This window comes from Galeopterus variegatus, unplaced genomic scaffold, assembly GCF_000696425.1.
Source record: "Galeopterus variegatus unplaced genomic scaffold, G_variegatus-3.0.2 Scaffold806, whole genome shotgun sequence".
Taxonomy (NCBI): domain Eukaryota; kingdom Metazoa; phylum Chordata; class Mammalia; order Dermoptera; family Cynocephalidae; genus Galeopterus; species Galeopterus variegatus.
The window spans coordinates 95,045-112,716 of NW_007726917.1; the positions used below are offsets into that span (position 1 = coordinate 95,045).

At 39.5% G+C, this 17,672-nt stretch overlaps 1 protein-coding gene across 1 annotated transcript in view; it reads left to right on the plus strand.

Annotated features, from left to right (window-relative positions):
• The window catches only part of PBRM1 (polybromo 1), a 116,379-nt gene that overhangs the window by 90,340 nt on the left and 8,367 nt on the right, over positions 1-17,672 (plus strand). The window contains exons 25-29 of the mRNA XM_008572572.1: positions 7,481-7,664; positions 8,395-8,605; positions 9,760-9,961; positions 13,484-13,648; positions 17,261-17,416. Of these exons, the coding sequence (XP_008570794.1) occupies positions 7,481-7,664; positions 8,395-8,605; positions 9,760-9,961; positions 13,484-13,648; positions 17,261-17,416 (918 nt within the window). The remainder of the gene's footprint in view (positions 1-7,480; positions 7,665-8,394; positions 8,606-9,759; positions 9,962-13,483; positions 13,649-17,260; positions 17,417-17,672) is intronic.

Consider the following 17,672-nt stretch of genomic DNA (forward strand, 5'->3'; position numbering starts at 1 on the left):
TGAGGGTTGCGATCCCGCTGCCGGTCCCGGTCCGGTACGGGCGCGACACTGAGGGTTGCGATCCGTTGCCGGACACGGAAAAAGACAAAAAAGACAATAAATAAATAAATAAATAAATAGAAAAATAAAGTGGCAAAGAATTTGGCTGAATTATGTTCATGCCTAAGGGCTTTACGGAAGGCAGAATTTAAGAGCAATGAACTAGGATATCTGGCAGAAGAAATCTCTAAGCAGCAAAGCATTCAGAATGCTGCATGGCTTCTCTTAACTGCTTATAGTAAAATACGAGAAGAGAGAAATGATTTTAAAATGACATTTATAGTTAAAAGGGAAGCAGAACATAAAAATTTGGAAAATCCCCAGCCTGTCCATGTAAAGAATAAAAAAGCACGTTTAGGAGAAAAACCAAGGGTGTAGCCAAGTGACTGTTTCATAAAGAGAATAGTATGGATAGAAGGAAACCAAGTGCTATTCAAGACATGTGAGAATAACCCCAATGGCATTTTAGAGATCTTTAGTGCTCCCCCTCCCATCACACGCCCAGAGCATTTCTACCATTAAAGGCAGAAAGGTTTTATGAGGGAGGCAGGGCTCACTGCCCAGGCCACCTGATGTCTCTGCTCCCTGCATTCTGGCTCAGTGCCCCTAGGCCACTCCATCAAGAGACTCAAGATGGTCCTGGTATGGCTCTGGCCACTGTTCCAGAAGGTACAACCCGTAAATCTTTGCGTCATCTATATGGTCCTAATTCTGTACATGTACAGAACACACAAGCTGTGGAGGCACGTCTAGGCCCACCTACATTTCAAAGGGTGCTACAGAGAGCCCCCACTAGGGCAATGCCTAGTGGAGCCATGGGAATGGGGCTGCCCCTGAGTCTGCAGAACTGTACAGCCACCAGTGTGTAACACCAGCCTTAGAAAGCTGCAGGCACAAGACTCCAACCCATGAGAACTGCTGTATCGGTTGAGCTGAGCAAAGCCATTAGGGCAGGACTGCCTGAGGCCTTGGAAACCCAACCCTCTCCCCAGTGTCTGGAAGGCAGGCCATGGAGTAAAAAAAAAAAATTATTCTCAAGCCTTAGGATTTATTGTTGTTCACTGTTGGGTTTTGGACTTGCTTGGGACCTGTTACTCATTACTTCTTGCCTATTTCTCCCTTTTGGAATAGAAGTGTCGATCCTATTCCTGTCCAACTATTGCATTTTGGAAGCATGTAACTTGTTTTAATTTCATAGGCTCATAGCTGGAGGGGAATTTGCTTCAGGATGAATCATGCCTTGAGTCTCACCCATATCTGATTTAGATGAGACTCTGGACTTTGGACTTTTAAGTTGATGCTGGAATGAATTAAGATTTGGGGGGCTATCTAGATGGAATGAATATATTTTGCGTGTGAAAAGGACATGAGTTTTGTGGGGCTAGGGGTGGGATGCTATGGTTTGAATGTGTCTTCTCCAAAATCCATAGGTTAAAACAGTTCCCAGTGCAACAGTGTTGAGGATTGAGGCCTTTTAGGAGGCGTTTAGGTCATGAGGGCTCTACCCTCATATTAATGCTGTTATAAAAAGGGCTCATGGAAGTGGGTTCTCTCTCCCTTATGCTCTTGCCTGTCTGCCTTTTGCTGTGTGATGACTTAGCAAGAAGGCCCTCATCAGATGCCAGCACTTTGATCTGGAATTCCCAGCCTCCAGAACTGTGAGAAAATAAATTTCTGTTCTTTATAAATTATCTAGTCTGGGCCGGCCCGGTGGCGCACTGCTACAGTGCGCCACTTGGGAAGCGCGGCAGCGCTCCCGCAGAGGGTTCGGATCCCATGTGCAGACCGGCGGCTCACTGGCTGAGCAAGGAGCGGGGGCAACACCGAGGGTTGCGATCCCGTTGCCGGTCCCGGTCCGGTACGGGCGCGACACTGAGGGTTGCGATCCGTTGCCGGTCACGAAAAAAGACAAATAAATAAATAAATTATCTAGTCTGTGGTATTCTGTTATAGCAGCACGAGCAGACTAAGACAAAATGTTTTCAACAGAAGTACCTTAGCCACTTCTCTACCCTGAGAGAATTCCAAGTTTGGCAAAATAAAGGCAAGCACTTTGCTTTAGTCCATTAGGAGGCCACCCAACAAGTCAAAACAGACATCCACAATTCTTTGCAAACAAGGATTGCTCTGCTTTCCCCAGCTCCAGAAACTCACACCAGGAATGCAGGGTGCCATCTTCAAGACTGCCACTTAGTCAGAAAGTGAGGGAGGGGGAGGGGTGGGGGTAAGTTAAAATACCACAAAGCTTTCCTGCCAGGCCAGTCATGTTTTTTCTTAATTAAGTGTTCGCTTTGTTGCTGTAAACCTTTGACTGTTTTCCAGGTCTGATAAAGTTGATTCTGACAGTTTTTGCTGGCTTTTCTCAGTATTTCTATGAAAGAATGGTCCTTGGAGCTCTGTACTCTACCATTTTCACTGCCGTCACTTAGAACAATTACTTTCTAAAGATGCCTACTAGAATGTGTTGTACTCTACAGTTTACAAACCAGTTTTATATCCAGGATATCATTTAATTCTCAACATGAACCTGTAAGAAAGATACTGATATTCTCAGAAAGATGAGGTTACTGCCCAAGTTAGTGGACCAGAACTGAAACCTAGGTTTTTTCACTTCCTCTCTTGTGCTGGTGTTTGGATCATCAGTTGGTTTTTAAATAGCCTGGACACTTTTGAGAATGAAAGGAGGTGCCAGCAATATGAGGAAGAACAACAGATGTACAGTGAGATTAGTGGTTATTTCATCTTGAGATAAACCCTAAAAGAAAATGCTTTTGGTGGTCACAAAGTGGGACTTCAGCCCAGCCTGTGGAATTCAATATTCCCCAATCCCCAAAGAAAAGGGGTTTGTTACATAGATTTAGAGGATTTATAGTTTAGAGAATTTATCATTTCATTGTGTTAACTCTATACACCGTTGACTGTAAATCTTATTTTTGTACTTTTTTGTCTCTCTGAAACAGAAGTTTTGAAGATCATTAGATGAGGTATCATTTTTTCATCTTCTGTGATATAGACCCAGTGGGCATATTTCACTCAGGAGACAGTCCTTTTTTCCTAACTGTTATGCATATGCTCTTTGTTTGATTCTGTCAGAGAGCTGTCTTCAGTGACTTAAATAGTAATCAAATGGCCACAGAGAATTTGCTTTAAAAATGAATGTGACTGGCCAACACCAAAAAAGGAAAAAAGAAAAAAAAAAAAGTGGGCACACCTAGGAGACAGTAGTGCCTCTACCCTTAGCCACTTGGATCATAAAATTTCTAGGAACCTGAGCTCCTGAACATGCCAATTCCTAATTTATTTGCAGGTTCTTTTTCCTTCACAGTAGTTGTTTTGTTTTGTTTAATGCTTCATTAATTGAAAAACTGTCCTCAGTAAGGAAAGAAAAATAAAAGGTTTAAAGATTTAAAAGGAGAGCTGGCCAGTTAGCTCAGTTGGTTAGAGCAGGGTGTTAAGGTGTTATAACACCAAGATCAACGGTTCGGATCCCCATGCTGCCCAGCCACCAAAAAAAAAAAAAAAAGATTTGAAAGAAATAAAAGGGTCGGGGGTTTTTTTGTTTTTTTTTTTCCTTTTTGTCTTTTTTTCGTGCCCAGCAACGGATCGCAACCCTCAGTGTCGCGCCCGTACCGGACCGGGACCGGCTACGGGATCGCAACCCTCGGTGTTGCTCCCGCACCTCACTCAGCCAGTGAGCGGCCGGTCTGTATGTGGGATCCAAACCCTCGGCGGGAGCGCCACCGCACTTCCCAAGCGGCGCACTGTAGCAGTGCGCCACCGGGCCGGCCCAGGTCAGGTTTGTTTTTAAAGACATTATTAGGTTTGTAGGAAATCCAAGAGGTATTCAAATAATCTATTATTATCTGAAAATATCAAGATATTTATATTTCTGTATACACTTCTTTTTCTAATATACAATTCTATTTCTAATTCTATAAGCAATTAGAAAATTAAATAAATGTAACTTTTATATTTAATACCTAAGAATAAATCTTTAAAAAGATGTATAAGTTACCTACACAGATACATACACATACAACCATAAGAAAATTGAGAGAAATTAAAGAAGACCTAAACAAATTAAAGTGATCCGTCATGTTTATAGCCAGAAGACTCAATATTGTAAATATGTCAGTTCTCCCCAAATTGAACTATAAGATCACTGCAGTTCCAGTCAAAATCCAGCAGGTTTTTATATATTTTTTATGCTTTATTATATGAAACTTTCTAAACTTTTATCTTTTCCCCATCTTTTTGTGGGCCTAGTAGAAGCCCCAATTCAGACCATAGAGATACCACATTCATTCCAGGGTCACCAGTCACTTTCGGTTTTTAGCTGTGAACATTTTTACTCTTTCCATATCTCTCTTTTCCTTCTATAAAATATGGAAAATAGTATCTGTCTCTTTTCCGAACTGAAGGGCCTTTGGGTTGTTTAAATAAAGTGCTGTGTAAATCCAAGGCCGTGATAGTAATTGTAGCTATTTTAAGCTTCTAAAGTGTCTCTGACCTGTTTTGTATGTAAGTGTTTAATAAGTTGTTAGCTATGAACATTCATGTTAAGGTCAAGAGCAAAATAGATTGTCCTTATCACTCTTATTTAACATTGTTCAGGAGGTACTAGCCAGCGTAGTTAGATGGAGTAAGAAACGGAAGTCCAAAATAAGGAAATTGAGATGAAAATTCAAGAGAATCAACTAAGAAACCGTAGCAAACAATAAGAAAAGTAAGATGGTTGAGTATAAAAATAATTAACAAATCTATTTATTACCTTAAAAGATTAGATAATAATAAAAAGATAAAATACCTTGGAATAAACAACAATATATGTGCCACATCTGTATGAAGAAAGTTTTCAAGTACTATTGAGGGAATGTTTGATCAAATTGAAGAGCATATCATGTGCTTGTATAGGTCTCGATATCATAAACATGTCCATTCTTCCTAAATTAATGTTTGATGTGATTCCAATAAATAAACCCGTGGGAGTTTTCTTGTGAGAAAGTTAAAACTAAATTGGCTGATTTTTAAAATCATATCAAAAAAGAAACAAAATCAGGAAAGTTCTGAAAAGCCTAATGAAATGGAGTCTGTCCTTACCAGATATTAAAACATTCTAACACTACAATAATTAAAATTATTTATATGGTGTATGAGTAAACAGATTATTTGAACAAAATAGAAAATTTAGCAGTAGATTCAAGTATAATTTAATATATGATAAAGATGGCATACCAAATAAGTGGGAAAGATGGATTTTTCTCTAAATGGTATTTGGAAACTGTATAGCCATTTGGAAAAATAAAATTGTATGCATATCTCACACCTTCAGGATAAATTCCCAGATGAATTATAGATTTAAATAAACATAAAATGAAGTAACAAAGATACCAAAAGAAATCATGGGAAAGAAATTCTGATAATCTCTGACATCAAAACCCAAAACCCATTCAAGAAAAGATTAATAAATTCAACTATATAAGAATTGAAAATATCTGCATGACCAAAACTGACAGAAGCAAAGACAAATGACAACCTTGGGAAAATATTTGCAATGTATATCTGATTTCCTTCATATATAAGAACTCCTATAAAGAAATTAGAGAAAGATCAAAATGCAGTAGAAAGGTGGGCAAAGGACAAGAGAGAGCAAAAAGAAATTACCAGTGGTTCTTAAACAAATGAAAATATGTCCAACTTTAGCCATTAGAGAAATGCGAATTGAAACTCCCCAGAAACAACCCACACTTTTTTTTTTTTTTTTTTTTTTTTTGAGATTACCTTTCTGATTGTCAAATATCCACACATTTGTTACTAGTTGACAAGAGCATGGGGAAGCAATATTCACCTTTGTGGTAGTCTGTAAATTAGTACAACCTCTTTGGAAGGTAATTTGATAATACCTATAAAATAAAGTGTACATGTCCTTTGACTCAGCTTTTGTATATCTACAAAGTTATACTTCAGATATATTCACCCATGTACAAATTGATGTCTTAAATTATTTATTTCAGCATTGTTTAGCTTCAGTGGAAAAGTAAAACTTTGAAAACAACCCTAAATCTCCATCAATAAGGGGACCAGTTGACTAAATATAGTGTGTTAATACAAGCAGTGATTTCCCAAAATATATAATATTAACGTATTTTAATATTTAATATAATTTAATATATCTTGGGGAATCACTGCTTTTATTATTCCACTTAGCATAATGTCTTCAAGGTTCATCCATGTTGTAGCATGAATCAGAATTTTGTGTTTTTTTAAGTCTGAATTATTCCATTGTATTATATCACATCTTGTTTATCCATTTATCTGTTGATGGACACTTGGGTTGTTTCCACATTTTAGCTATCGTGAATAATGCTGCTATGGCCATTGGTGTATAAGTATCTGTTTGAGCCTCTGTCTTCATTTCTTTGGGATATTACCTAGAAGTAGAACTGCTGAGTCATATGGTGACTCTGTGTTTCACTTTTTGAGGAATTGCCAAAACTGTTTTCCACAGCTGTTGCACCATTTTACAGTTCCTCCAGCAATGTACAAGGGTTCCAGTTTCTCCACATCCTTGCCAACACTTGTTATTTTCCATTGTGTTTTTTATAATAGTCATCGTCATAATGGGTATGAAGTGGTATCTCATTGTAGTTTTGATTTACCTTTCCTTAATGATTAATGATGTTGAGCATTGTTTCATGTGCTTATTGGCCATTTGTATATCTTCTTTGGGGAAATATCTATTGAAGATTATTTACCCATGTTTTAATTAGGCTATTTGTCTAATTATTGTTGAGTTGTAGGAGTTCTTTATATTTTCGGATACTAGACTCTTACTAGATGTATAATTGCAGATATTTCTTCTGTGATTTGTGTTCTCATTTTCTTGATAGTATCCTTTGGAGCACAAGATTTTTTAATTTTGATGAATTCTATTTTATTTTCTTTGGTTGCTTATGCTTCTAGTGTTGCATCTAAGAAACTATTGCCTAATCCAGGGTCACAAAGATTTACACTTAGGTTTTCTTCCAAGAATTTTATAGTTGTAGCTCTCACGTTTAGGTCTGTGATCCATTTTAGGTTAATTTTTGTATGTAGTATGAGGTAGGAGTCCAACTTTATTTTTTTGCAAGTGAAAATCTGGTTGTCCTTGTACCATCTGTTGAAGAAACTATTGTTTCCCCCATTGACTTGTCTTGGCACCCTTGTCAAAAATCAATTGCCCATAAAAATTCAATTGTATGGGTTTATTTACAGACTTTCAATTCTATTTCATTGACCTATATAGTCTATCTTTAGGCCTACACATACCATTTTATATCTCTTTAATTTTGAGTCATGTGAATGTATTAATTCAAAAATAATAAAATAATAAAATGTTAAAACAATTATTAACTGTGACCACAATTTACTCCTTTAATTTCTCTCCAATTTTCTCTTTCAGGAAAGTGTGCTGTGTTGTCATTCAAAGACTTCCTCTCATGCAGGCCAACTGAAATACCAGAAAATGACATTCTGCTTTGTGAGAGTCGTTACAATGAGAGTGACAAACAGATGAAGAAATTTAAGGGACTGAAGAGGTTTTCACTCTCTGCTAAAGTGGTAGACGATGAAATTTACTATTTCAGGTAAAGCTTGAAAAACTAAGAAAGAAAGAGCATTTCAGCTAAATGATATCAAAATAGTGTAGTCCAGTGTTTTGGTTTTTTTTAAATTAGATCTTAAACTAGAGTAGTGTACATTGCAATAGAAAATAGTAATTAATTCAGTTAAAGATTAAAGGAAAATCCTCATAATCTGCTGGGACCTGGTAACTGCTCTAACAGTGCCTTTGGCTTCTACTCCAGTAATTGTAGAATAGAGGCAGAAATACTTGGTTCTGGCTCATATCCTGTCTGTTAGGAGATTGCTCAGTTCCACAGATTATGAAAACTCTTTCCACTATATACATATAGGCAACTAGATCCCAATTTTGGACCCAGTGCTTTTGTAGATATTAAGCAGAATCCTTTAAAAACAAGCATTTGGGGGGGCTGGCTGGTTAGAGCACAGTGTTACAACACCAAGATCAAGTGTTCAGATCCTTGCCAGCCACCAAAAAAAAAAAATTATATATATATATATATATACATATATGTATATATGAGCTATATATATGTATATATGAGCTACTTATATATATGTGCACACACATAAACACATACATAAATACACATTTACACTCTTTTTCTTGCTGCCCTTAGAGTGTACATTGCAGATTGAAGGAAGTCGTTTTTAGACGTTGAGATAGAACACTACTTTCTGACCAGTCCTGGAGGGGTGTTAGGTGATTTTACTTTTTTATGTCACTTCTTTCAGAAAACCAATCGTTCCTCAGAAGGAGCCCTCACCTTTGTTGGAAAAGAAAATTCAGTTGCTAGAAGCTAAGTTTGCTGAGTTAGAAGGTGGAGATGATGATATTGAAGAGATGGGAGAAGAAGATAGTGAGGTCATTGAACCTCCTTCTCTACCTCAGCTTCAGCCTCCCCTGGCCAGTGAGCTGGACCTCATGCCCTACACACCCCCACAGGTGAAGGTGACAAGTTCCTGTTACTTGTCTTATTCCCAGCTTTGGTTAGCAACAGACTCAAACCAAAGTAAGGAGACATCCATCCCCTCCATATGGGAGCATGAACCTAGAATTCTGCAGGAAGAAACAAATTTTTTTTTTCTTTCTTAATGCCATTAATTAATTAATTGATTTTAGTTCACAAAAAATTTTATGTATTGTCATGCCATTAATAATTTACTGTTATGCCATCATAGTAATGCCATTAATAATTAAACATTTAATATCTTTTTTTATTTCATAGATAGCTGTTTTTAATAGCAAACATTAAAAGAAGACTTTCCCTGCCTTGTATATAAGAAAAGCAGTAAGGAATGGCCTTTAACTCTTTAGCTTTTATTGCCCATATCTTTTTTGTTTGTTTGTTTTTAAAGATGACCGGTAAGGGGGTCTTAACCCTTGACTTGGTGTTGTCAGCACCACGCTCTCCCAAGTGAGCTAACCGGCCACCCCTATATAGGGATCCGAACCCATGTCCTTGGTGTTATCAGCACCACACTCTCCCAAGTGAGCCACGGGCTGGCCCTTATTGCCCATATCTTTTTAACCTTTCCTTCTTTAGGACCTCATCTTTTGGTTAAGGTGATCCTTGTTGGTATTTTTTTTCTTGTTCAGAATTTTCTCAAGACATGGGGCCGGCCCGGTGGCGCACTGCGCTAGTGCGCCGCTTGGGAAGCACGGCGTCGCTCCCATCGAGGGTTCGGATCCCACATACAGACCGGTTCCCGCTCACTGGCTGAGCAAGGCGCGGGGGCAACACCGAGGGTTGCGATCCCGTTGCCGGTCCCCGTCCGGTACGGGGGCAACACTGAGGGTTGCGAACCGTTGCCGGACACGGAAAAAGACAAAAAAAAAAAAAAAAGAATTTTCTCAAGACTTAATTGTGAGGTCACCATTATAGATTGTAGTCATGGAATTCAGTAAAACTTTCATTTATTTCTTACATGGTAAGAGGCAAGGAAGAGATGTGTTCTGACCAAGAAAATGGCCAGCTATAAACTGAACGTGTCTATAAAACAGTAACTATTAAATCACATGTTCCTGGCTTCCAGAAACTTTGAGCAGTTAACTAAATGCAATGTTCTGATGCATTATAAGAGTTTTCTGTCTTACAGTCTACCCCAAAGTCTGCTAAAGGCAGTGCAAAGAAGGAAGGCTCCAAACGGAAAATCAACATGAGTGGCTACATCCTATTCAGCAGTGAGATGAGAGCTGTGATTAAGGCCCAGCACCCAGACTATTCTTTCGGGGAGCTCAGCCGACTGGTGGGGACAGAATGGAGAAATCTTGAGACAGCCAAGAAAGCAGAATATGAAGGTAAATACAGACTAGGCACAACTGTCTCAGCTTTCTAAGCAAGGGGTGTTTTCAGGAACGCATGTGCCTAGACAGGTTTTACGCTCTTGTTCTTACCCACTTGCACATGAATTTTGTGTTGGGGACTGTTCCAAATGGCACCCAACCAGCAGTTTAGATGCCAGCTTTGTCCTGACTGAGTAGAGCACTGCCCCTGACTTGGCCTCTGATCCTGGTGGTGTTTCCCCTCCCCCAAATTTCTTAAACAAAAATATTTTGCTATTAAAAATTGCATGATTTTCTTCTTTCATTGAGCCCTGTAAGCACACATGTGTTCAGCTAGGGAATGATTGTGCAATGATGTTATAATATAGTTTTGATTAAAATTCATCTGAAAGGGGCCTTCTAAAATCAGTAATCTTCTGTCACGGCTCTTGATAAGCCATATGTTTAGACTCCAGGCTGAGGCTTGGCTGAAGCACTTTGTTTCCTAGGCCAGTTCTGGCCTGTGCTGTGTCTGTATTCATAGCTACTTTTAAGGTACTTTGGTTCTCTTTAATAAAGCTCAACTGCCTTTATTTTCCTTTTACCCTATAATTAAATTACTTACAGCCATGAACTATTATTCAAGGATTTGTTGGTTCTTAGCCATTAGGGACAAGTACTTGAGAAAGATTTTTGGGTGGTGGTTTTCTTTGTTTGTTTGGTTTTTTTGTTGTTGTTTTAATGTCAGGCATGGCTTTAATAAAGAAATAAGTAGTAAACATTAGATTAGGCAGGACTATTGCCCTTTAAGCTGTGTTTTTTCCATTTGGAATTTTATATATTTGTTCACTTTTTGCCCATTCACAGCCATCCTCTCTACAGTTATTCTTCTTGGTTGGGTTCAAATTCATTATTTTCCAGCAAACATTATTTATTAAGGCTGCTCCCTGTATTAAAGTTTATGAAGTCTCCAAAGAAATACTTTTTTAAAAAACAAAAAAAAAAATTTTATTCCTTTCATTTGTTACAATTGATTGATTAGAAAATTATCTGACAGGCTTCCCCAAGGATCTTCTGCAGAACCCTAATCCTGCAAGATGCCCAGCCAAAAAACATTTTGTGGCAAAACCAGTTTGAGAAGCATTCCAAACTCTCTCTCTCAGAACCTTAACAGTACATATTCCCATGTTAAAATCTTTGAGACCTTCAGTAAAGAAGCTGTTTTATTATAATCTGGCATTTTCTGAAATTTGACCAGGTAGTCATGTAATAACTATTAATATCCTTAAGAACTAATATTTTGCAGAACATTCTTTGAGAAATTCTGTTCAGTTTCATAAGCACCTAGAACTTTGAGGAGCTTTGATATTTCTGACTTTAGTGAAAGTTAAGACATAATATACCACTCAGCTGCAAGAGCGTTAGAAATTAAGCTAACATGGGGCCGGCCCGTGGCTCACTCGGTAGAGTGCGGTGCTGATAACACCAAGGCCCCGGGTTCGGATCCCACATAGGGATGGCTGGTTCACTCACTGGCTGAGCGTGGTGCTGACAACACCAAGTCAAGGGTTAAGATCCCCTTACCGGTCATCTTTTTTTAAAAAAAAAAAAAAGAAAGAAATTAAGCTAACATGGATGTAAAGCCTATTCCAAGATAAATGAAACTAGTGTTAGGTGGCTGGTTATTTACGTATGGACAGAAGAGAGAGATCTGGAAATAATGTAAAGGTAAAAATACTGGAGCAGGGCTGAAGAGAGAGAGATGATGGCTTCTCAGAAATTCTCCCACATTCAAAAGAGAGTCTGAAAAGTGAGAACCTAGTCAGGGTGAGTTATATCACTTGTGGTGTCTGCCTGAGACACAAAATCTGAATTTCTGGTATTCTCATCCATTGGATTCAACACCCAAAGTTTGGAGCTTGGTTAGCTTAGTTTTAATAATTGTTTTCCAAGACAGCCCAATTGACCTTCTTCCAGAAAGAGCCAACAGGAAGCAGCCCAATATTGGATTCACAGGCCTGAATTTTTCTGTTTTTCAACTTCATTTTTTTGCTCTCTCATTTTACTGTCATTTGTATAATGAAAATACTAGAATTTAATGTGGGGGTCTAGATTATCAATGTTTTTTTACTGCTAGCTCAAAGAAATAGATTGTTCAAGTAGTCTTTGTCCCTCACACTCATTGTACAGGGGGGTCTGTAAACTGGGACAGTGTTAGTGAATGATGGTAAGTCTATGCAGGCAACTCTGTCACAGCCAAGGGGCCTTTGACTTGCTTGACTTTCACTTCTTACCCTAAGGACTGGAGCTGTTGCTTGATTCTCTTTAAAGCCATGTGACTATGAGCTATTTTCCCTCTCCCCGGATCAGCAGTAGCCTTTTGAATTCCATGTTGGAGGGTTAATGTGTGGTAGTTGGAGTGTGATATCAGGAGTCAGGGCCAAATGTTCCTGGTTCTCTCTGTATCTTTGGACAAGTCGCTACATGTCTACCAGCCTCTGTTTGCCCATGTGAAAAGCGGGGAGGATTTCCTGTTTATGAGTGCTGAAACAGAATAAACCCTGTATGGGTAGGAGCTTTGGGAATACAGTATTACTCAAGTTCTCTAGTAAGTGTTCAGCCTGCTAACTCCCAAAAAGATTGGGAACATGATCGTTGGGGCTGCTGGCTCTGGAAATGCAGGTGCAGAGTAGCTCAAGGGAGTGAGGCAGGGTGGGGTGGGTGTGTTCTACAGTCCAGAACTGCCACAAGCAAATGCTCCTCTTGCATTTTGTATGAAATAAGAGTGGATTCTGGAATTTTTGCTGCTTTAGGATGATTTATGGTATTGAACTGCTCAGCTTCAGGAAATCTGGTTTTGCTATATACATGTATATATAATTCCCTGCTTCTGATGACTGTAGACTAGAGAATCCTTCATTTCTCCCTTGGGGTTTATTAAATAAGATCTCTTTGCTTCATAAGAATGTAGAAATTAGCTGTTTACTTTCCCTAAAACCTTTAGGAGGAGGCAGTAAGCTACTTTTCCCTTACAGAGTTAATTTTCTTCAGCTGCTAAACCCCATCATACTAATAAGAGTCCTCAAATCTTAGTAAAATTGGGTACAAGGAATCAGGAAAATATAGTAAGTAACAATTGTACCACAAATTATAATGGGCCATGGAATTGCTTCATGTCGAAATTATAAATAATCTGTAATGCTATTAATACTAGAATAATGGTAGCGCTTCTCATCTTCAGGGTGCCTCGTGAGATTAACCATGTTGGTTACGCTAGTGACGTGTTTAAATAAAACCTGTGCTTTCTGAATGTGTGTTGCAGTCTTAACATTCTTGAAATCTTTTCAGACCAGTTCTCAAGATGGGATAGGAAAGCTGGACTCTAGGTTACCAAGTGAAATCGGCCTGACTCCTCCTGTGTTGAGACTAGTCATCTACCGTTCCTTCCATTGAGACAGAACTGTTGCCTGTGTTTTTACTAGTCCTGTTGAATGCAATGGATGGTATTTTGAATTCCTGGGTTAAAAACAGAATTGAAAATCTGAAATGCCTTTACAGAGCGGGCAGCTAAAGTTGCTGAGCAGCAGGAGAGAGAGCGAGCAGCACAGCAACAGCAGCCGAGTGCTTCTCCCCGAGCAGGCACCCCTGTGGGGGCTCTCATGGGGGTGGTGCCACCACCAACACCAATGGGGATGCTCAATCAGCAGTTGACACCTGTTGCAGGTAAAAACAGGAGCTAAGACCATTTTTTTCCACTTTAAGAAATTCCTTCATTTTTTTTTTCTCCAGTGAGGAGTAGGCCACAGTCTATAGCCTTTTCTCATGACAGATTCAAAGTTTGAAGTCATCCATGTCGTCCTATATTGCCTTTCCCATTTGGGCAATGCCTCCCTTCTACCCCAGAAATGGGCCCTGGGCCCAACCCTGGGAATTGGTAGGGAGCAGCTGTTCCCTGGCTGTGGGCATGGTCTGGTGATGTTCTCCACCCCAGACTGCTCTTGATAGAGCACTATAGCAGGAAATATAAATAGATCCTAAATTCTATTCTAGAAGGACTCCCAAGAGAAATCTCAAAACCAGAATTTAGGTGGTGTTGATTTTCCCATTTCATTCAGTATTCAGTTTGCCTTGTTCTGCTGCAGCCATCCTTAAAAGACTGACCATTTAAAAGGATTTTTGACAATGAATTGTAAATCCTTTCTTGGTCACCAGTGTGCATGATTGCTAAATAGAATACAAAGTCCTTATTCAATTCATTGTGCCCACTCTGTAATGCTTTTCTACTTAATTACATTAAACTGCATTTTCTGTTAGTATCCCAGTCACATATTTTTAAAAAATGAAAAAGAAAATGATGAATGTGGTTTGCTTGTGTGTGTTGTCTCTGGTTCTGGTAGCCATAGCAAATTTGACTATGCTTGAATCGAATATCCCTGTCTGACATGTCTCCAATGAGAAGTACCACCTCTCGGGCCCTTCCTTTGTGTTCTGTCCAAGCCTGGTGAAGCCACCTGTGTTTCTTCTTAAGTAGCAGTCAGACCTCTTTTGCAGGGAGTCCAAGACAGTGTTGTTTAAGGCAGGCTTGTTGGGATGCTCTTTCTGGTTTTGCTTTTTAAGGAAGGGTAGCATAGGATAGCTTTTCCATTGTTGCTCCTAACTTTTGTGATGGCAAGTTCTCAAATGCACTGTCGCTGAACTCAGCAGTTGCACTCGCCAAAGCACATCTGAATCATGGCTTTCAGTACTTTCAGTGTAACTGATGTTGATCTAACAAATCTCATAATCGCCTGCTCTATTCCATGGCCCATTTTGGTTAATGGGGTTCCAGAAGTTTTTAGAAATCAGACCTTGAACATGGGGACTTTGAAAGTTAGAATTCCCTCATTGACATCCTGTTTTGTTCTATCTGATACTGTGGCACTGTGCCCTTGACTACAATACCCAGGGACACATTTACAAAATGAATTCAAATAGCTAAAAACATTAAAAAAAACAGCAGCTGCAGCATTTTAGCTCCCTGTTGGGGAATAACATTATAGAGCTTAGTAGGTGAGGAGGGTGGACCCTGTAGAAAGCCCCTGCTCCGTTATTAAGGGTGTGCTGCTCAGACTTCTGAGCCATGGGAGTGAGGGGCAAGCGGTCTGTATAGTAACCAGTCTTTGATCCACAGTGGGAACTTTGCAGCTAAGAGGATAATTTTTCATGGGCTTATACGTTGCTTAGGGCCTGAGTCTTAAAGAGCCTTGTGGCTGTCTGAGACCAGCTTTGCTTACAAGCATCGAAGCTCATTTGAACACATGTGACTGGGATAATAAATGCCAAAGTACAGTTTAATGAAGACAAGTGTCATGTCTTTCACTTCTTAATAATTTCTTCAATCACAGCCCGTGAAGGCTGCGTTCAGATGGGCTTTTGTAATTGAAAGCAAAGCCTCCTAACATTCTTAAATTTCCTACCTACTTATCCCTAAAAGCTATGCCTGGTGGTATGGTTAAAAGGCAGTTTGGTAGCATTGGATCTTCTCATGTTTGAGATAACGGTATCTGTTTAAAAGTAGTTTTTATTCTCTGAACTCTCATTTTTAAAAAAATGAAACTCACAATCCTATTTCATGTGTAGAGATATTGCCATTTAAAATTTGTTTTACTGGGCCGAGCCCGTGGCACATTCGGGAGAGTGCGGCGCTGGGAGCGCAGCAGCACTCCCACTGTGGGTTCGGATCCTATATAGGGATGACCGGTGCGCTCACTGGCTGGGCGCGGTGCGGCCGGTTTCTAAAAGGACAAAATAAATAAATAAATCTGTGGGTTCGGATCCTATATAGGGATGACCGGTGCGCTCACTGGCTGGGCGCGGTGCGGCCAGTCTCTAAAAGGACAAAATAAATAAATAAATAAATAAAATAAAATAAAATAAAATAAAATTTGTTTTATTGGTTTGTGTAATTGTAAGTTTTTCAGTCAGTTTAGATATGCCTAGTGAAGCAGGTGAGTCGATCTCAGAATTTTCAGTAATTTCATAGCTTTAAAAGACTAAACTTTTCTAAATAAATACGTTTCAAATAATTCTTCAGGGAAAGTCAAAGAGTAAAATTCCCAGAATCTGGAGTTTACTAGAGTCCCACTATAAAGAGTATTTTATAAAAATGACATTTGGAACCAGTCCCTCAACCCTCCCTTTGTGAGAAGCTGTGACCAAAAGTGACTGCATTTCAGGGGGAGCCTTGTATTCTTGTTCATCGTGATCATTACAAATCCCAGAAAAGCCAAGTTGTTTTTCTTGTTTTAAAAAAATGCCATGTGGTTTTAAAGGTCTTTTGATAAGTGAGTCTGTGACATTTTGAAATTATTTTCTTACTTTTACTCCTTTTGCCAAAAATACTTGTTTGCTGAAACTCTTCCCAAGCCAGCAGGAAATATTTTTATGTGAAGGTGCACTTTGAAAATAAAGGAATAAAAGCCTCCATTCACATAATTCTGTTTCTCAGTTAAAATGCTCCCTGTTAACTAAAGGTTTACATCAGAACATTTGTGACCTTGCAGATAGTGATGACAATTGGCATTATCTCATGTCAGCAGAGCCTGGTTCTCCAGCCATTCCTCCTTAAGTTCTGTGTGTAGGCTTCTGAGTGACCTGGGCTTGGGTTGGCCTGGGAGGGTTTAGGTTTTATCTTGTTGTGTTTTGATACCTAAAGATGAAATGTCATTCATTGTGATGGCTCTTAGAAGCTATTCCCCAGTTCAAGCCCAAGCACAATCTATTCTTACCAGCAGTGGTGGGGCTAGAAGGAAGGAAGAGTAGATGCAGAAGTCTTGAAAAATTCTTGCTCCCAAGCTGGAGAACCATGCTTTGCGATCAAGACTGTGCGCCTCATTTCCCTCCATTTCGATTTCCCCTCATGTGTACCCATGACAGGCATATGACTGTGGGCAGAGTGGAATGATGGGGTTTATACTGTTCAATTAGAATTGCGGTCGCAGAACTGGTCACTCCGTTTGAATAGCTTGCAATAATTATGACCTTCAGAAGGCTGTTACTAGAACTACTCTTTACTATTATTTAACTGAAAACATGTACCATATTTATCCCAGGAGAAATAACTACAAATAATAATGTACTAAGTATACTAATTCATCCAGAAATGTTGGGTTTCAAGTTTGTGACTTTTTATTTTGTTCATTATTGCAACAAAATAATTGCACTAATTGCCGTTATATCATGCAGTACTAAGAGCGCTTTATTCATTGGTAGTGCATGTGGGGGGAGTTGTTATTACTTATTTAGCTCATGTTGCATGTTAATGATGCATGTCTGAAATTTATTGTGTCCTTCAAGGCATGATGGGTGGCTATCCGCCAGGCCTTCCACCTTTGCAGGGCCCAGTTGATGGCCTTGTTAGCATGGGCAGCATGCAGCCACTTCACCCTGGGGGGCCTCCACCCCACCATCTTCCGCCAGGTATGCCCGGCCTCCCGGGCATCCCACCACCGGGTAAGAATTTCATCCTCATTCACTCATTAATCTCATCTTCATATTCTCTTTTTTCTCCCTCAGCCAGTTGTTACAGGAGATACCTGTTGCCCATTGTGGCCAGGCCTTCTCTCCCTGAAAATCCCAGTGATGTCAACAGCAGGGCCTGTCCTGTGTGTTGAGCAGGTAGCCCAGCACCTGTGCCCTTGTGCACCTGGCTGCCTGGCAGCAGCACAGGACACATGATGGAGGCCAGACGAAGCAGACCAAGGGGCAG